The following is a 16,924-nucleotide window of genomic DNA, read 5'->3' on the forward strand; positions in this document are numbered from 1 at the left end:
TCACATCACAGTGTTCTTGGTGACCAACCACCAGGTTCATGCCAGCTCCCTGCTTGTCTTTGCTAGGGGCTCACTGGGCAGGAGACCATGTGGTGTTAGAGACTGAATATCAAGGGTTGAACTCAGGGACCTGAGCATGATAGGCATATTCTTGAGCTCTCTCCAAAGTCTCCCTCAAGCAATCTTAATGTTCTAATCTAGTGAGGAAAATGTAGATACAGCTGGCATCTCCTGAATATTTGAGCCATAAGATTCTTCTGATTGTTCCAAGCATGAGACTCATGTAGAATTTCAGCAGGTGGCTAGACTGGGAGTAATTTCACTTCTTTTCTTTTTCTTTTCTTTGTTTTGTTTTCTATTGCTTTGCCAAACCCTGCAGTACTCAGAGCTTACTTGTAGCTCTGTGCCCAGGATCACTCCTTGCAGGACTTGGGGGACAATATAGTTTAATGCATGTATAGTCAGTGCGCTAACAACTGTACTATCTCTCAGGCCCTGGGAATCATTTCTTGATGAGTATGTCAGTCTAATAAGAAGCTAGGGCAATAACTAGGGACTCCCGCATTGGGTTAAATATAATAAGTATTTATCTATAAATGAAGGTAGGAGTTTTATATTCCAGGTAGGACTGAAAAGAAATGAGTGAACACTTTCAATCCTAATAATCATTGCCTCTGAATAGCATGTTTATGGAATTCTAGGCTAGTAGTGCTTCTGAGAGAGTTGCTTTAGCTCACTGGGTAGATATCAGGGGGCACCACAGAATGGTCGGCCCCGGAGGAGGGCTGTGCCCAGATGGGAAGCTCCTGCCTCACATCCCCCCCTCCCCAGTTCTGAGGGTCACTGGAGTGTGGTGACAAGGACAAAGTATGTACTACCTTTACCTCTTGGCAAACAAACAAAGGCATTTTCAGTTATTACGTGGGAAAGTGTTCATGCTCTCCCAGAAGCTCAACATTCATCTAATGCCATCTGACAACATTAGTTGCCCACCAGGCCTGGATCATCTTGGGCAATACTTCAAGAGTTTTCTTTCTCTCTTGTATGGGTTTAGAGTGATTATATATAAATAAAAAAATTAAGTATGTTTTTAGCCACACCCAGTGGTACTCAGGGTTGACTCCTGGCTCTATACTCAGAAGTCACTCCTGGTGGGACTGGGAGGACCATATGGGGTGCCAGGGATCATACCTGGGCCATCGATGTACAAGGCAAACATCCTACCTGCTTTATCGCTCTGGCCCCACAAAATAACAACAGTTCTGACCAGAGTCTTTTATTAACCTACTCTCCTTGTAAAAGTCTGTCTCCGGGTGTGGCTCTCACTCTCCTAGCAATGTCCACTTTCTTTTATAGGTCACCATCTTCCAGCAGGAGATAGATAAACGTGTCCTGAAAATCTGAATTTCCACAAAAACCCAACAGAAAGGAATACAATCCAAAGTTATGCATCATGAGGATTTATCCCACTAGGTCCCACCTGGTGCCCTTTAGGCCTAATTTTGTTCAGACCGCTGCACGCCATAACTCGTAGCACTGACTCTCAGGGTTTTAAAGGTAGGCTCACATTTGTGCTTGATCATAAGTAAATTGAAATATGGATGCAGAATCCTAAATGGAAAAAGAAAGGAGCTTTCTTGTAAGAATATCCTTTTAGGTCACATCTGCAATGCAAATAGTTTGCTCACATGATTTAGCGAATCAAATCCAAGCAAGGATTCTCTCACTCACTCACTCAGTATTCTCTGCATGATACTGCCTGCCTGCCTTTGGCACTGTGGGATTTGGGAGAATTTGAGGACAATGGCCGTTTACCTACCGAGGGCTTACAATTTAGTGGGAAGACCAAAGGATAAGATGCAGGGCTGAATTGTGGGACTTAATAAATAAAAGTGCCTCCCTACACAGATGATACTATCCCTTCTGAGAAGCATGGCTGCTGGGTTTAGACTAGGCATTTTCCAGGAGGACTTAGGGCAGGTGAAGCTTCTAGAAGCAGATGTTGAAAGAAAGAATGCATGTGGTCAGGTGGAAGAGGTCAAAGTGAGTCTTAGAGGAAGAACAGAGCCCTAAAGGCTCCTTCTAGGCCAGGCAGAAGCATGGGCAGGGAGGTCCTATCCAGAGGACAGATGCTGGGAGGAAAGGCCACAGGGGAAAGGCTGCTAGAGGTAGTCATGTGTAAAGGGATTAAGTCTGCAAGGGGCTTCAGAGGAAGCTCAGAGACAATCCACAGGTTTGTTTAATTTCAACTCAGGAGAATTTAGAAGGTAGGAAAGAAGAGCATGAGGAGTCCATGGGGTGCTGGATATTGATGGGCTTAAATGACCTCAAGGGTGGTTGTACCCCAGACACAGGGAGACATGTTGTTGGGTAGTGCCTTGTCTGAGATAGCCCTGATAGTACTATCTTAGGGGTGCATCTTCTATGTGCCAAGGCAAGAAAGCAGTGGTAGCTGTAGGTAAATGCATGACGATGGCATGTGCCAACACCACTTTACTCATGGACATTGAAATCTGGATCGCACATAACTTTCATGTGTCATTAAACACTGTTCCTCTTTGTTTTTTTCTCAACAAATTTAAAGTCACTATTAGGTCATATGAAAAACAAGCTCTCGGGAGATATGGAACTAGAGCTTCAAGGAACACATAGAGCCAAGACACATGACGAGGAAGCCCCCTCCTTTCTCCCCTTTCCTCCTTCATCAGCTCAGAAACAAAAATTTCTATGTCCTGTGGGAGAACACCCCAAGCCCCTCAGCAATCAGATGATGCAAAGTTATTGCCTCCCCATCTCCACAGAGCCCTGGTCCTTCCTTTCACAAACCTCATCTCCATCCTCATCAGACCACTGCAAATCCCCACTTACCTAGGAGTTTCCTGCCTGTCTGTAATTGTATTGTTTTGTTTTGTTTTGTTTTGTGGGCCACGCCTGATGGTGCTCATATCTTACTCCTGGCTCTGCATCAGGGATCACTCCTTGTAGCTCTGGGAACCATATGGGGTGCCGAGGACTGAACCTAGGTTGCTGCATATAAGGCAAGGTCCCTCCTTGCGGTATTATCACTCCAGCTTCCCTTTTTGCGATTACTTCTTTAGCTTCATTACCAAACTTAACACCTGCTACTTGGGTAAGTTAATGTTAACTCCTCCAGGCAGATTGAACTCCTTGTCTCAAAAGATATGAGTATGTGCTTCACTATCAGCTAGTTATCGGAAATTTCTTCCTTAAAACATATTACCAAGAGGGAAAGGATGGATAGAGGATGGATGGATAAATAAGATACGTATCCAGATAGGTAGATATGATAACTATAACTAGATATAGACAGATGACCATTAGGTAGATACTAACTAGCAAATGTCTGAATAATGAAGGGGACTGAATCAGTGTTTGTGGAGTGCTTTCATCACAGTGATGTGACTAAAGGATGATATCTGGATAGGCAGAGGGGTCCTACTTCTCATGTATCCCATTTTGCATCTCAGTAGCCTACTGCTTGTTCCCAAGCATTAAAATCCCCTCTTCCATAATAGGGACATTCTGTGGTTTTTCTTTAGGAGTTGTGGCTCTATTACCGTGCTCCTACAGTTAGCATTGAGGAAAGGCACTTTTAGGGGTGGCTGTGGTTATTCTGTGGAGCCACTGTCTAAAACCCAGGAATAGAAATGGCTCTTCTTAGCTCACACTCTATTTAAAATCCTGACCCAGTCAATCTCGTCTCCCCCAGGCAACTTCCTTGATGTGAAAAATTGGCCGATGAATCTAGTGGCATAGAAAAAGAGTCATTAATTTTCTTCTCAGTATATTGCGATGAAAGTTTGCCTTGGTTTTATTTTTAGGTTATTTTTAAGATTTAATAATTGAAGTGTTCACCCGAATGCTCAACAAATTCTCGATTTCTTGTGGATTGGCTAAAAAGTGTGGCTTTGTCCAAGCTTCTGACAAGTCCTCTTTTTCCCCCCCAGGAGTGTTGAGAATTAATACAAATAATTAATCCGTGTTTGTGTATGTGGTTGCCTCAACAGTCTATAAAATCAGCAGGGGTAGAACTAGGAGTCATCCTACTTTACATTTGAGGAAACGATGCACCGAGAAATTGCTTTGTCTAATATCATGGAGTTTGAAGACAGACCCAAGTAGGTTGACTTCCATGCAGGAAAGCAGGGTTCTTCAACCTTCTGAATCTGTGATATGGCACCCACCATACTGGTCTACAGACTTGGAACTAGTACCAAGGTGACAGACCAGTGGTTTGCAATCGACACTGGTCTGTGGGCCTTTGGTTGAAGGGCACTTCACTAAAGGGCAACGCATCTTTAAGACATGTCCCGCTGGTCAGGATTTTCCCCTATTAGTTCCCTTTCATCTAAAGTTAGAATCCAACCAAAACAATGAGGTTAAGGGAATCATAGCAGTGAACAAGAAAACACACAGGTGTGTGACATGAATGCCCAGTGAGACCCCTCATCGAGTCACCATCAAACGACAATACAATGGAAATCCTAAAGGCAGAATCCGGAATCCTTTGGATTCAATTTCTTTAGATACTTCATTTGTAATTGAATAAATGAATTTACAACAATGCCTAAAATTAGTAAGTTCTGATTACAAAATAATCAAAGGAAAATAATCATTTTGTATTGTACCCTGACACCCTTTTTCCTTTCACTTACACCATTTTATTTTAATATTATAAAATTAATACACTCAAGGATAATCAATAGGTTATATTAGATAAATATTAAATTTTATTATTTACCAAACACATTTTTATTAAGTTAGATGTGCAGAAATTCATACTGAATTGTAAAAAGGTTTTGGAATGCCCCCAAACATTTAATTTAAATAATTTATTGTTATGCTGTGATTTTTAATTAACTATATTTTTCAGAGAAGACCTAGAGAGTCAAGGCAAGACTTAAAAAAAATCAAAACTTAAGCACATCTCAGCTGGTTAAATTTGCCAACCAAACGCAAACATCCTAGAATTTAAAGTAGAAACGTGGTTAGATAAAAAGTAAAATCGAGAAACCACCATCATCCGCTCTAGTTTTTAACTACTTACCATGTCAGCTCTGTGATCAATGGGATCTAGTTTACACTCTGGGCAGTGAGTGCAAGTAAGCACAGTGAAAATAACTATGCTTTTCCTGGACACGCACAGTTTGGTGTATGTCAGTTCTGGTTTACTGGTGGATACCTTGATCAAGAGTACAGCCCATAACCTGGCCACATTGTGACAGGTGGCCCCCCAAGACCCACTCCCCATAGAAAGATATCAGGCCCAGCATTCTGGATTGTGAGAAGGCGTCTGGTAACATCCACAGAAAGTGTGTCCCTTCTTAGCTGCTTGTTAAAATCACTGGCCACTTTCACAAGGGCCACCATAATGAGGGACTGAATTTATCTGGAGTGAAGATGGCATATTAGCACTTCTTCTATCTCCCCAGAGGAATCTAGGGTGCATGCAAAATAGAAAATACAAAGAAAGCAGAGACCTCCCCAAATTTGAGCCAATATCCCCGGGGTACCGCCGATGGTGGTCATGCCTTCTCTGTGTACAACCATGAGCCATTTGTAAAGATGAGGACACTGATGGAATAGCAGCATGAAGCTGAAGAGCCAGTGGCTCTGGAGGCACTAAGGGAAGGATGGGCAGGATCCTTCCCTCAACCTGTGCTTCCTGTTCACCTGCGCCTGCGTGATCTTGGGGCTTTGAAACTTTGAGCGCATGCAGCGGGGGTGCTGTTCCTCAGTTCCCATCCAGTGACCACCAGAGCTCAACGCACTCGCAGGAAATAATATACACAACAACAACATCATTCATGGCAAACGTGTTCTCTCATGTATAAGAGTGTGCACCTCCTACCATCATATCCTTTGGGGGATATATCCCTGGTTTGCACCTTGGGAGCTATGGCCCGCTTGCCGTAAGTATGGCTGTCGTAACTGTTGTATTCAAACGAAGTCTTGGAATATTTCTCAAGCTCTTTGGCCAGGTTGGAGCGAGGCGTGGTCGTGGGGACGTTGTTTCTGTAGCCGTAGTGAGGGATCTCGAGCTGCTTTACAAAGCACATTGGCCTGTAAGCAAATAAGAAACAATCGACAGCTTGCTTCCTTGTGGCTGTGGAGAGGATATGGTCCCGTGAATGTTAGAGCATCTCATTTAACTGTATTAAGGAGCCGGAACCTCACACTGTGGCCATAATTCTATTTTCCTGAGAAAAGACCGAGCGTGCTATTATTATACAGGAACAAATGAGCTCTCTGCGTAAATGGTAACTTTGGCAATTAAAAAAAAAACCCAAATCAAAGTTTTTTAAAGATATTTTAAAAAGATTTGAGTGAATTTGTATATCAAATCAAATAATTTTCTTATCTTCTCTTTAAAAGACTTGATGGGTTGATGAAGACATGACTTATGAGAATGGAAAGAATCTCACTGTCAAGCATTTGCTTTTAAGTATGAGTAAATCATTTGTAGGAACAAGAAATTTCTTCTAAAAAAGCAAGGAGACATAAAAGAAAAAATCCCAGAAACACAGACTGAGATAAAACTAGATAAATGCTTTAGCTGGGTATTAAATAGAAACACATAATAAAATGTTTTAATACATATCAGGGTAGATTTTCAGGACTTTTACCTAATAGTCTGGCTCAGATGGCAGAGTTGCCAAGATTGTGCTCCATGCATGGGCGGCAGTGGGGATTGGGGTTCACGGCCTTTGGCTTTTAAAGGCAGGCAGGCATTCAGCCCTCCATGATTGCTCCAAGGCTGGGATTAATCCTTTTGAGCAGTCTGGGAATAAAGGACCTCAGGAATGAGCACATGCAGGTGTGTCTTTAGGACATATGTAGAGGGAAATGGCTGTGTCTGTGGAACTCTACTCAATAGGAATGTGTTTTCTTTTTGGTGTTTTGGCCAATCTAGCTTTGTTCAGGTTGGAGTGATAGCACAGAGGGTAGGGCGTTTACTTTGCATGCGGCCGACCCAGGTTCGATTCCTCCGTCCCTCTGGGGGATCCTGGCAAGTTACGGAGAGTATCCCACTTGCATGGCAGAGCCTGGCAAGCTACCCGTGGAGTATTCGATATTCGGGAAAAAAAAAAAAACAGTAACAACAAGTCTCACAATGGAGACGTTACTGGTGCTCGCTCGAGCAAATCGAAAAGCAATGGGATGACAGTGATACAGTGATTACCTAAAGTCATTCATATTTCCGGAAATTTGGAAAAAAATAACTAAGTAGATGAGTAATCAATTGTTATTTATTAATTCATGTTCTACTGTGTGTTTCCTACTTTTCTCTTTCACAGAATTTTAAAACTTATTTTCTAAACCATTTTATATTTATAAAAACGTGTAGAGAAATCTTCCATTCCCTATGTTCTTCATATGTTAGTGATGTAAGTAATTGACAAATTGATCTTAACTTTATTAACTTATCCTCATAAAAGTAAATTCTTGCCGAGTCAACAAACTGATGTGATGATGGTTCAGTATCTTTTAATATTTGAGTTCTCTCCAGGCTGTATAGGAGGGCGGAATACATGAATGAATAAAAACTCTTGGCCTTGCCTTCAGAGATCAGGTAGAATGTGACAGAAAATTAAAATTCCGTATACTTAGAGAATTTGAGGGAAGGAGAGGACATGTCTGACTATGAGATTCGGTTTGGTTTTAATGGAGGTGATGTTTAGAGCAGGTTTTTGCAGATGGAATTGTTAAGGTGAAGCTCAAGGGTGAGAAAGCCTTTCCAGGAAAAGAAACTACAAAATGAAAAGGTGAGAAGTTTAAAAAAAAAAAGAGTAGAAGCACATTTGGGAAAGATCTGGTACCAGGCTGAGGATCATTCACGTGCCCAGTAGGGAAGGACAAAGGGCTTGGGACAGAGGAGCATAAGCCCTAAACCTTCAAAGGATTAGGGCCTGCTCAGAGGGACAGAGACCTAAAGCACTGCAGAGAATATAATAGCTGACACCCGAGGACCTAAAAGAGGTCCTAATGGAGGCCCAGGAGACAGGGCATGATACAGAGATGAAAAATTTTGGACAGGGTTGGAACCACATACTGCAGTCCTTGGTTCATCCTGGGAAATCTACTTAAATTTAAAATAGAAATTTGTAGATTTACGTCCTTTTTCTCTTTCTCTCCCCCCCCCACCCTCTTTAACCTCATTGAAAGGGCTGAAAGGGCATCGCTGCTTAGAGACAGATTTGGGAACACAAAAGTGAACTGCAGGGGACTTGACTCTCCAAACCCTTTCAACTCCCAGCCTTGGGAAGCCCTGGAGGAAGCAGCAAGAGCTCACAACCTCTGGAAAGTCAAAGGCCCCTGGCTGGGGTCGCTCCCAGCAGCCTTTCCCATTCCTGCCCACCTCCTTACACCAGCCAGAGGCATTGAAAGAGAACCGCAGGCACACACATATTGGCCTATGTTCTGTTGCCTTTTGACATGGCTCTCTTTTACATAGATCTAAAGAAGGAGCTCCTTGGTTGCTTTTTAGGCTCCAACGCAGAATAGATGAACTGGTGATAGTTTGATAGGGGAAATATCAATCTCTTGCTGTCATTCTCATGGGAATGCTCGCCCACCTGGAAACAGTGTGGGTAGCAGGGCCATCTGGTGGCGCAGAAATATGGGGGTGGTCATGAGGTTCTGTCCAGCCTTCCAGGGTCAAGGCAAGTGATTGATAGAAGTCCTCAGCCTCAATTCCTCCCAGTTTTTTTCTGTGGTTCATACTGTCCCTACTTAATTTCATATCTTGGTTATTTTTGGGGGGTAGGGTCTTATTTTTTGGCAGTAGGGTCTCATGTTGCCAATAACTGACAAAGGGCTGGAGTATTCTATCATTTACTTAAAGTTCAGGTTTTAATTATATGAAGGACATGTATTATTGGCACGGTGTTGCAGGTATGGAAGGAAACATAGAAAAGACTAGAAGAACGCATAATAACATTATGAAGTGACTATGTTGGCTGACAAAGTCATCGATAAATTTTATTTTCTTATTCCTCATTTTTTTTTTTTGGTTTTTGGGTCACACCCGGCGATGCACAGGGGTTACTCCTGGCTCTTCACTCAGGAATTACCCCTGGCGGCGCTGGGGAGACCATATGGGATGCTGGGATTAGAACCCGGGTCAGCCGCGTGCAAGGCAAACGCCCTACCCACTGTGCTATCGCTCCAGCCCCTTATTCCTCATTTTATATACATACCTTAACTTTTGATGGAGAGAAACAAGAGAGTTTAATGTTTGGGGCAAAGAGTTTAGTGGCTGGGGTAAAGGAAACTGTAAAAACAATCCACAGAAGGGCCAAAAGATGGCAATATCATTTGCCTTGAGATTCTTTCCAAATTAATTCTCTTAAAGAGATAATTTAACAGGAAGAAAAGTGTGTACTTATTCCTTTTCCTTTGCATTTTAGAATCCACCTCAATGCATCCAAACCAGACCAGGTTTCAGTACTGGTGGCACTGCATGCAGCAGACTATGCACGGCACTGAGATGACAGTTAGGGTTCTTGCACAGATGTGGGCATGGAATCATGTCTCTAGTAGGTTACTGATGAAGAAGACAGGCTTCAGGGTGGCGATGCCTATTTTCACATGGATGCAGGTGTGAAGGGAACATGCACAGATGAAAGTTGATCCAAGGGTTATGGGGTGTGTGTCGTTCCCTCCACCTCCTCTCCCAACAACCCTCCTTTTCTAAAGTTAAAAAAAAAAACAGTGGGTTGAACCAGATATCTTTGAGGTCGCTCTCATTTTAACATTCCGTGATTAAGTGTTCAGGTAAGTCATTTAACCTCTCTCACTGTGGTTTCCCGCTTGTCAGGTGGGTGAACAACACCTCCTCCCGCCTCCTCCCAGGGGTGTCTGAGGATAAAAGGAGAAGGCGGCTTTGAAGGCTGTTCACACAGAAAGCTTCCGTGTACGTGCCAGGTGGCGTTCCCATCACTCTGACATTTTTAAAAACATTAACACCATCCTGCAGGTTAAGATAAAATTACTTTGGGCATCTCATTAATTTTTAAAGCTTCCTTTTTCATCTAGCATTCATAGACTCATGAAATACAGGGCTAGAAAGAAAACCAGACGCAACTTTGTCCACTTCTCCCATTTGGAAACTGACAATGGTTCAACAGGAAGTCCTCCCTCTTCCCCCACCACCCCTCCTGCTTGCAGCCCTCACTGTGGAGCAAAGGGAGGGCTGGTCCTGGCTCCTGGCACAGCCATCTCTTCACTGCACCACCTGCTACTTTCATCCCTGCTTCTAATGAGAACATCCATGTCATGCAGCGTCCTGGGCACTGGGGGTGTTAGGGAATGGCTCTAGATGGATCTCATGAAACGACCCGCTCCATGTAGGTACCTTAGCACTCGGTCAGAGGCTTGGTGGGACTTGGACACATCACAGCTCTGGTGTTTTTCTTGGGCCTTTGCCAATTTCTCTGCTGCAGCAATAGGGCATCCAGAGAGGCTGCAATTACAGAAAGGGATTTAATTGTCTCCCCCTCAATGAGCTAACACAATACCCTGACCCAATCACTCTTCTTCCTCATCCTTCTCATTCTCTCTCTTAACCTCATCAGAAACCCCTGGGGCAGGTGCTGGGGAGGGTCCCAAAGATGCCCCGGGCATTCCTTATGGAATAAACTGGGGGCTGGGAGGTAAGAGAAATAATTGTCATTATACTTTGTACCTCTTTGTATTTTTGTATCCTGGTGGATCATGCGGGTGGCAATGCAGATAGAATCTACAGGACCCTTTACAATAACAGCAAGGCAAATGCAGTCATTCAGAGGCCATGAGCCAGCTAAATGAAACTCAGATACTGCATTGCATCCTGGGAAGTTCACTGCTTTTGGCACATGGAATTGGCTTTTCTGGGTAGAATGAGTTTCTCCCAGCCCAGACAGCAGTGCCAATTAGCACCAGGAGATGGAGCCCTACACTGTGCCCTGTTGACCACAGGGGTTGGTGCCTCCTTCCACCAACAGGTCTGTTTTCTCCCAAGAAAGAACCCAGAAACAGGAGTGAGCAGGAGGAAGTAGAGGAATCACTAGGATTAAAATGGCCTTAAAATGCTGTTTGGAATGAAATATTTATGGACAAGACAACAGATGGGTTCTTTGGGTTTTGAGCTCATTCTTCATGTGATCTTGGTGTCTGCTAGTTGTGCATCTTGGTTATATCTGCACACAGTACAAATGCTTATCCCGTGTGCATGTAACTTCTGAACAAACACAATTATGTGAAGGTTTGATGAAGGAACTGATGTTGTTAAAGTGCTCAGCGTGAATCTTGCCAGTCTACAGTTATCCCCTCTTCTAGATATTTAGCCCAAGAAAGTCTCTGAAGGGCAAATAATTGTGACTGGTCTCATTATTTTTACACACGCAACAAAATTTACCAGGCAAACATGCAAATATGAAAGTGAAATTTGTGATTGTTTCTCCCATTGAGAGTTTCATATGAGCTGGTGCCACTGAAACTATAGGTTCTAAGACAAATGATAATAGAATCGCCTTTTTTTTGGGGGGGGGTGTTAAAAAATAGGTCTCTGATATGAACTGAAATATTATATTTAACTGAAATAAGTAAAAGTAGGATTAGGATAAGGAAAGAGAATTTGTCAAGAACAAAGTATAATTTTGAGCATGCTTATTGATAGCCACAGAGTCGATTTACCTATCAGCCCATGCATTCCCCAACCAGCATGTTTGTAATGTGCAAGTTGTTTAATGATGTTCATTCCCCAAAACCGAGGTTTCTGCAGTGTGGAGGGAGTGACACATAGTATCTGACAATCTGTGTATTTCAACTCCCATCCCAGCATGATGTCTATAGGACAGTCCTTTCTTTACCCTAAAGACCACAAGAACTCCCATCCACTCACTGCAAATAGGTAAGTCAGGTTTCCATTAGAGGAAGGCCCACTTTTGGGGGACTGCGACCCCACCATGACAAGGCGAATGGGACAAACTAAGAAATTCCAATCCGTGAAAGGGGCTCCAAGAGTTTGAAGTTCCATGCACTATGGACGGGTGGCAGTCTCTCTACTCTCTAAATGCCTTGCCCGCCGGCCTGTCTGTTTGCCGGGGCAGGAAGAAGTCAAGTACATGCGCTCCCAAAGGCTGAGGGAGGTCAAGCTGCCCGGGAACTGGCTTCCCCGCAGCAGACAATGCAGGGCGCTGTGCTTACCTTCGGTGCGAGTTCCTGTTGCTATTTACATGCCCTCGCCCTGTGCAGCCCGGAGTAGGACACTTGAGAACATTTTCATGCATGGCAAGAACTTGACAAGGAGAGGCAGAGAAAACAGCCCAGCATTAAAACACAGAAATGGTCCCAGTACAAGTATATGCAATCATTTTAACAGAGGCTGGGTTAGTTTACAACAGACAGTCCTACACACGTTTGTGATGGGCATGGTCAGGAAAACACATGTAGGAAGAAAAAGAAGGTTGTCTTGCCCTCACTCTAATTGGCATGCAAAGCAGGTGCGTGGCCAGGGAGCTGTGGAGGTCAAGTTGTTTCAGATGAAATAGGAAGGCAAGGGTCCTCCCTCCGCCCACCCTCCCCCCAATGCTCCCATACAAAAGCACCGGGTTTTGATTAGCCATGTAACAGCACGTAGATTGGTCATTAAAAGTAAAACATGCCTATGCTTTGGAAACACAGATATTATGAAGGTGTGGTGGTCATGGGTGAATAGAGAATCCCAAACCTTGTTTCAAAATAGTGAGTTAACTACAACCCTTTCAGCTAGGGATTCAGGATTTTTGTAGAGAAGTATTTTATTATTCTTAAAATGGAATGAGCTAAAAATCAGCTCTGCAGCTGATGATGTGAAATCAGCAAGTGGGAGGCAGCAGGACTATGGTTCCTGTAGCGCAAAGATGCCCAGGCCTGCTGTCAGAAGATACCATTTAGATTCACCCTGCAGGGGAGATGGGCCTCAGCTGTCAGTACAAGGTCTTCACAAGTTCTTTCTTAGGGGGATACTCCAAGGCTCTGGATTGTGGGGGGAGAGCTGGGAGGAGTGGAAGTGCTGAGAGAAGAAAGTCAGGAGAATGGACAAGCAGCATGAGTCCTGCGGCAGCTGTCTACAAGTTCCAGGAGAATCAGGTGTCAGGAAGAGCTAGCAGAGGGGTTACCTAAGGACCCTGTCAACACATGGAAGGATCCCTGAAAACAGTGCTCACTCATGCAGATTCCACAGCATAGTTCTTCCAGCTGCTTCTCTCTCAAACACAACCTCTCCCTGCCCTGAAATCAATATTTTGTTTTAGCATGATGCAATCATTTCCTAAGCCCACATCTTATCTCTTCACTTCCGGTGTGCTACTTAGGAATAACCCCCAATTGGGTTTAACCTTTACCACTGTCCTAGCTCTTCATACATAGATGAGGCTCAGTAAACAGCTATCAAATGTAAGCAGCTCATCCTGAGCTATGATTGTGTTTGGGGCAGACTGCTATAGAATTCCAGGCAGTCTCATTCCTGGGAGACTCCAGTTACAGTTCCTGTTCGATGAGTGTATCCATCCTTCCTCTGAAAGCCATCTCTTCCATCTGCCTCTCCTATTTTCTTCCCTTTCCTGCAGGGCCTTGATTCACCTGTCATTCAGTCTTTATACAGTTTTCCTGCCCTGTGATTGCCTCCATGCAACCTTTCATGGCACAGCTGTCCTCTCAAATCAATATACATATTTCCTTTCCTTTTATGTGAAACGTTTAAAATAGAAAGCCTTTCTGAAGAGAGCAGACATCCTTCATGCTTGTGTATGGGATACAGACCTCACATGTGCCTCTCTCCTTGTTCCTGGAGACTGGATTCTTTGCCACCGCCACCACCTGAGATCCAGCTCTGAGATCAGAATTCTATGCTATACTATTTGCTCAACCCCGGGCATATTTCTGAACCTGCTGACTCATTTATAACTTTTATTCCACACTACTGCTATCTTTTAAATAGCAGACTAAAAATAATAACTACTGATCTCTTTAGTCCTTTCTGTTGAATTTCTTTGGGCCTTGGACATACTCATTATATATGGGCCCTTTCTCAAAATACTGACCTCTCTTGGTGATTGCTGCCTCCATTGATCATCTCGGCCTTAACTTCTTCCTCTTTACCTTTCTCTGCATGGTGTGCAAGTCTCCCATCTTTGCTTCTCATTTGTTCCCTTTATGTCTCCTCTCTGGACAATTTCATTCTGTTTCTACTAGCCGTGCTCAAGGGCAGATCTAGCTAGTCTCGGAGCACCTGACCCTTTGTACTCTAGGCCAGTCCTCCTGAAAGTTTACTGGCACTTCCAGGATTCACAGGGAAAAAGTCAGGTCATTTAATCTGCTCCCTGAGTTCATTAATTTGGAGAGGGAGGTGGTGCACATGTGGCAGTGCTCAGGGCTTACTTTTGGCTCTGCATTCAGGAATCATTCCTGATGGGTTTTGCGTGTGTGTGTGTGTGGGTGGGGGGAGGTAGGGGGTCATGTATGTTGTCAGGATTGAACCTTGTCATCTACCCACTGTCCTACTGTCCTATCTCATCAGCTCCTTTACAACCCATTTTTTAATCCCCTGTATCTGTCTTTGGTTGGAATGATCCCTACTGCTTATGGAGACAAGGAGCCTCGCTCATCTCAACTCCCTCCTCCAGCACGAAGAGTTTCTTTCAGGCTGTTTCTGGGATGCACCTCCAAGTTATCCCCATCCTTCTGGCCCTCTGCTTCCTGCCTTCATTATACCCTGCTCACCCATATGGACTATTATAAAAGTTTTCCAAAAATTACATAGATGTGGGTTTCTTCTCTCCAGCACATAATCTGCTAAGCATTAGCTTAGCAAAGATTTCATGGCTCTGGGAGGCCCCTCTGACTTCTCAGGGCATGATGCTGACCTCTATCATTCAATGTCTCATTTTCTCTTGGGTTTCATCATGCCCCTTACATGTGTGGGCTAGGAACTTTCAGGGGCTCAGTCTGTGTTTTATTCAACAGCGTGTCCCCTGCACTCCTAACAGTGTGTTGCAAACTGGAGGTAAGTTGGTATCACGCTACTATACTAAATTCAGCGAAACAGAAATGATGACTAGGGCCAATTATCCCCCAAAGCAGTTAGAGAGAAAGATATACTTTTGTGCTGTATTATTATTATTACTGTTGTTGCTATTATTATTGTACTTTTGTGATACTATTACAAAACACTTAGCAAATATTTGGGAACGACTGGCTGTGGTTCCTGGAAGGCTGTGTGTGGTTAGTGTAGGAGAGGGTATCACCTTCCTCATGGGCTACCAAAGGATCTGACTCAGGGTAAGTATGCACATGCCACAGGACACCTGTCAGAAACAACCCAGAGTTCTGCCATGCTTAGACTCTCCCTGCAAGAATATGGAGCCAAGATATTTCTCAGCCATGAAAGTGAGCTGGTACTTGACTTGGAAGGTGAAAACGTATGTTTGAATGAAAAATCACATAAAGAAGTTCATCCTTAAAACGTTGTGCTTGGTCATAATGTCTCATTTCGTAGATGATGGGGGGGGTAAAAAAAATGAGGTACAGATAGCAGTAGTGCCCGATGTCACATACCTAGCTGGTGAGGAGTGAAACGGGAATATCCAGCCTGGTGTCAGCAGACAAAGAAGGGCTTGGGATTGAGACAGAGAGGGATAGGATTCTGAGCTCAGCTACTTACTTTGGCAAGTTGGTACCTGCTCAGATTAGTTTTAAAAATTATGGAACATCCTCAATTTGCCAGGCTTTGTGCTACCCATTCCTGGAAAGAGAAGGACACATTGATCCTCGTTTTCCTCATCTGAAAACCAGGACCCACATGCCCCTGCTGGCCTCATCGGGGATCAAATGAGTTAGTGTGTGTGGGTGTGAATCAAGCACCAAGAGTGCTCAGGAAACGGAAGCTGCTGAGGTCAGACCATGCTGTCTTTCTGCTCATGTAACACACGGGCGGAACCTTGCACTCAAATTCTTTCCTGTTCACAGCGCTTCCACTGGTGCACAAGGAGTTCCAAAAATGTGGGTTTTGTATTTTTAACAGCCAGTTGAGAACCTGGTGCCATAAATGCTTCTAAAAAATATTTCGCCTGAAAATGTTCAGCTAAAACCCACTTTCTCTACCTTAGCTGCTCTTCTGAACTTCTCTCAGTTCTGACAGATTTCCTTCTCCATATTCCCAAGTAACCCATTCTACGGGGACCCTCCTCAAGAGTTCTGCCACATGATCAGCTGATCACCGTGTCACATCTCAAGTCAAGTCTTGACATGTTCCCCACTAGAAACTGTCTCGGATTATGAGATGAATCCTCAACATACCTAAGGCTTGAAAGCATCAGATTTTGAAACACAGAGAGTCTGGTTAGAAAAAAAATGTGTCTTTCCCCATTCCAGCACACTCTGAGCCCTCAATTTTTAGTTGCAAATAAATAGAAGGCATAGTTTATGGGATGAGAGAAAGGGGGGAAAAGTGCACAATTCTGAAATAAAACCAGTTGTTTTCATAGATAGATGATATCATCTCTGCACCTAACTACTTAAAACAAATGTGGGAGATTAAGACTCACGTGCTTAATTTTACCCCCTATTTGAGACTTTATTGTTGGGACAACATTGACATGAAAGTGTCTTTACAAGTAAAATGCAATAAAAAGTAAGTATGAATATATATTCTGATATATATATATTTATATATACATATATATAAGTCAGATAATTGGGCAAAAGAAATCTTAAGGTTTTATTTTGGCTGGGGTGGTAGAGGGCAGGGGGTACATCACAGAAGGTTTAGTGCTGGTGGGATATCATAGAGACTGTGTCCAACATTGTACTTTGTGAGCAGAGAAGGAAAGAAGTGAGCTGCCTGCAGTCACAGAGTAAGTTAGAAATGCAGTTACGAATT

At 43.5% G+C, this 16,924-nt stretch overlaps 1 protein-coding gene across 24 annotated transcripts in view; it reads right to left on the reverse strand.

The window, feature by feature from the left end:
• MYT1L (myelin transcription factor 1 like) overlaps window positions 1-16,924 on the reverse strand; it is a 513,839-nt gene that overhangs the window by 93,657 nt on the left and 403,258 nt on the right. For all 24 annotated transcript variants that reach the window (XM_055120044.1, XM_055120037.1, XM_055120036.1 and 21 more), the window contains 3 exons: window positions 12,211-12,301; window positions 10,379-10,486; window positions 5,873-6,084 (listed from right to left, as the gene is read on the reverse strand). In XM_055120044.1, the coding sequence (XP_054976019.1) occupies window positions 5,873-6,084; window positions 10,379-10,486; window positions 12,211-12,301 (411 nt within the window). The remainder of the gene's footprint in view (window positions 1-5,872; window positions 6,085-10,378; window positions 10,487-12,210; window positions 12,302-16,924) is intronic.

Source organism: Sorex araneus, chromosome X (assembly GCF_027595985.1).
Source record: "Sorex araneus isolate mSorAra2 chromosome X, mSorAra2.pri, whole genome shotgun sequence".
Lineage (NCBI taxonomy): Eukaryota > Metazoa > Chordata > Mammalia > Eulipotyphla > Soricidae > Sorex > Sorex araneus.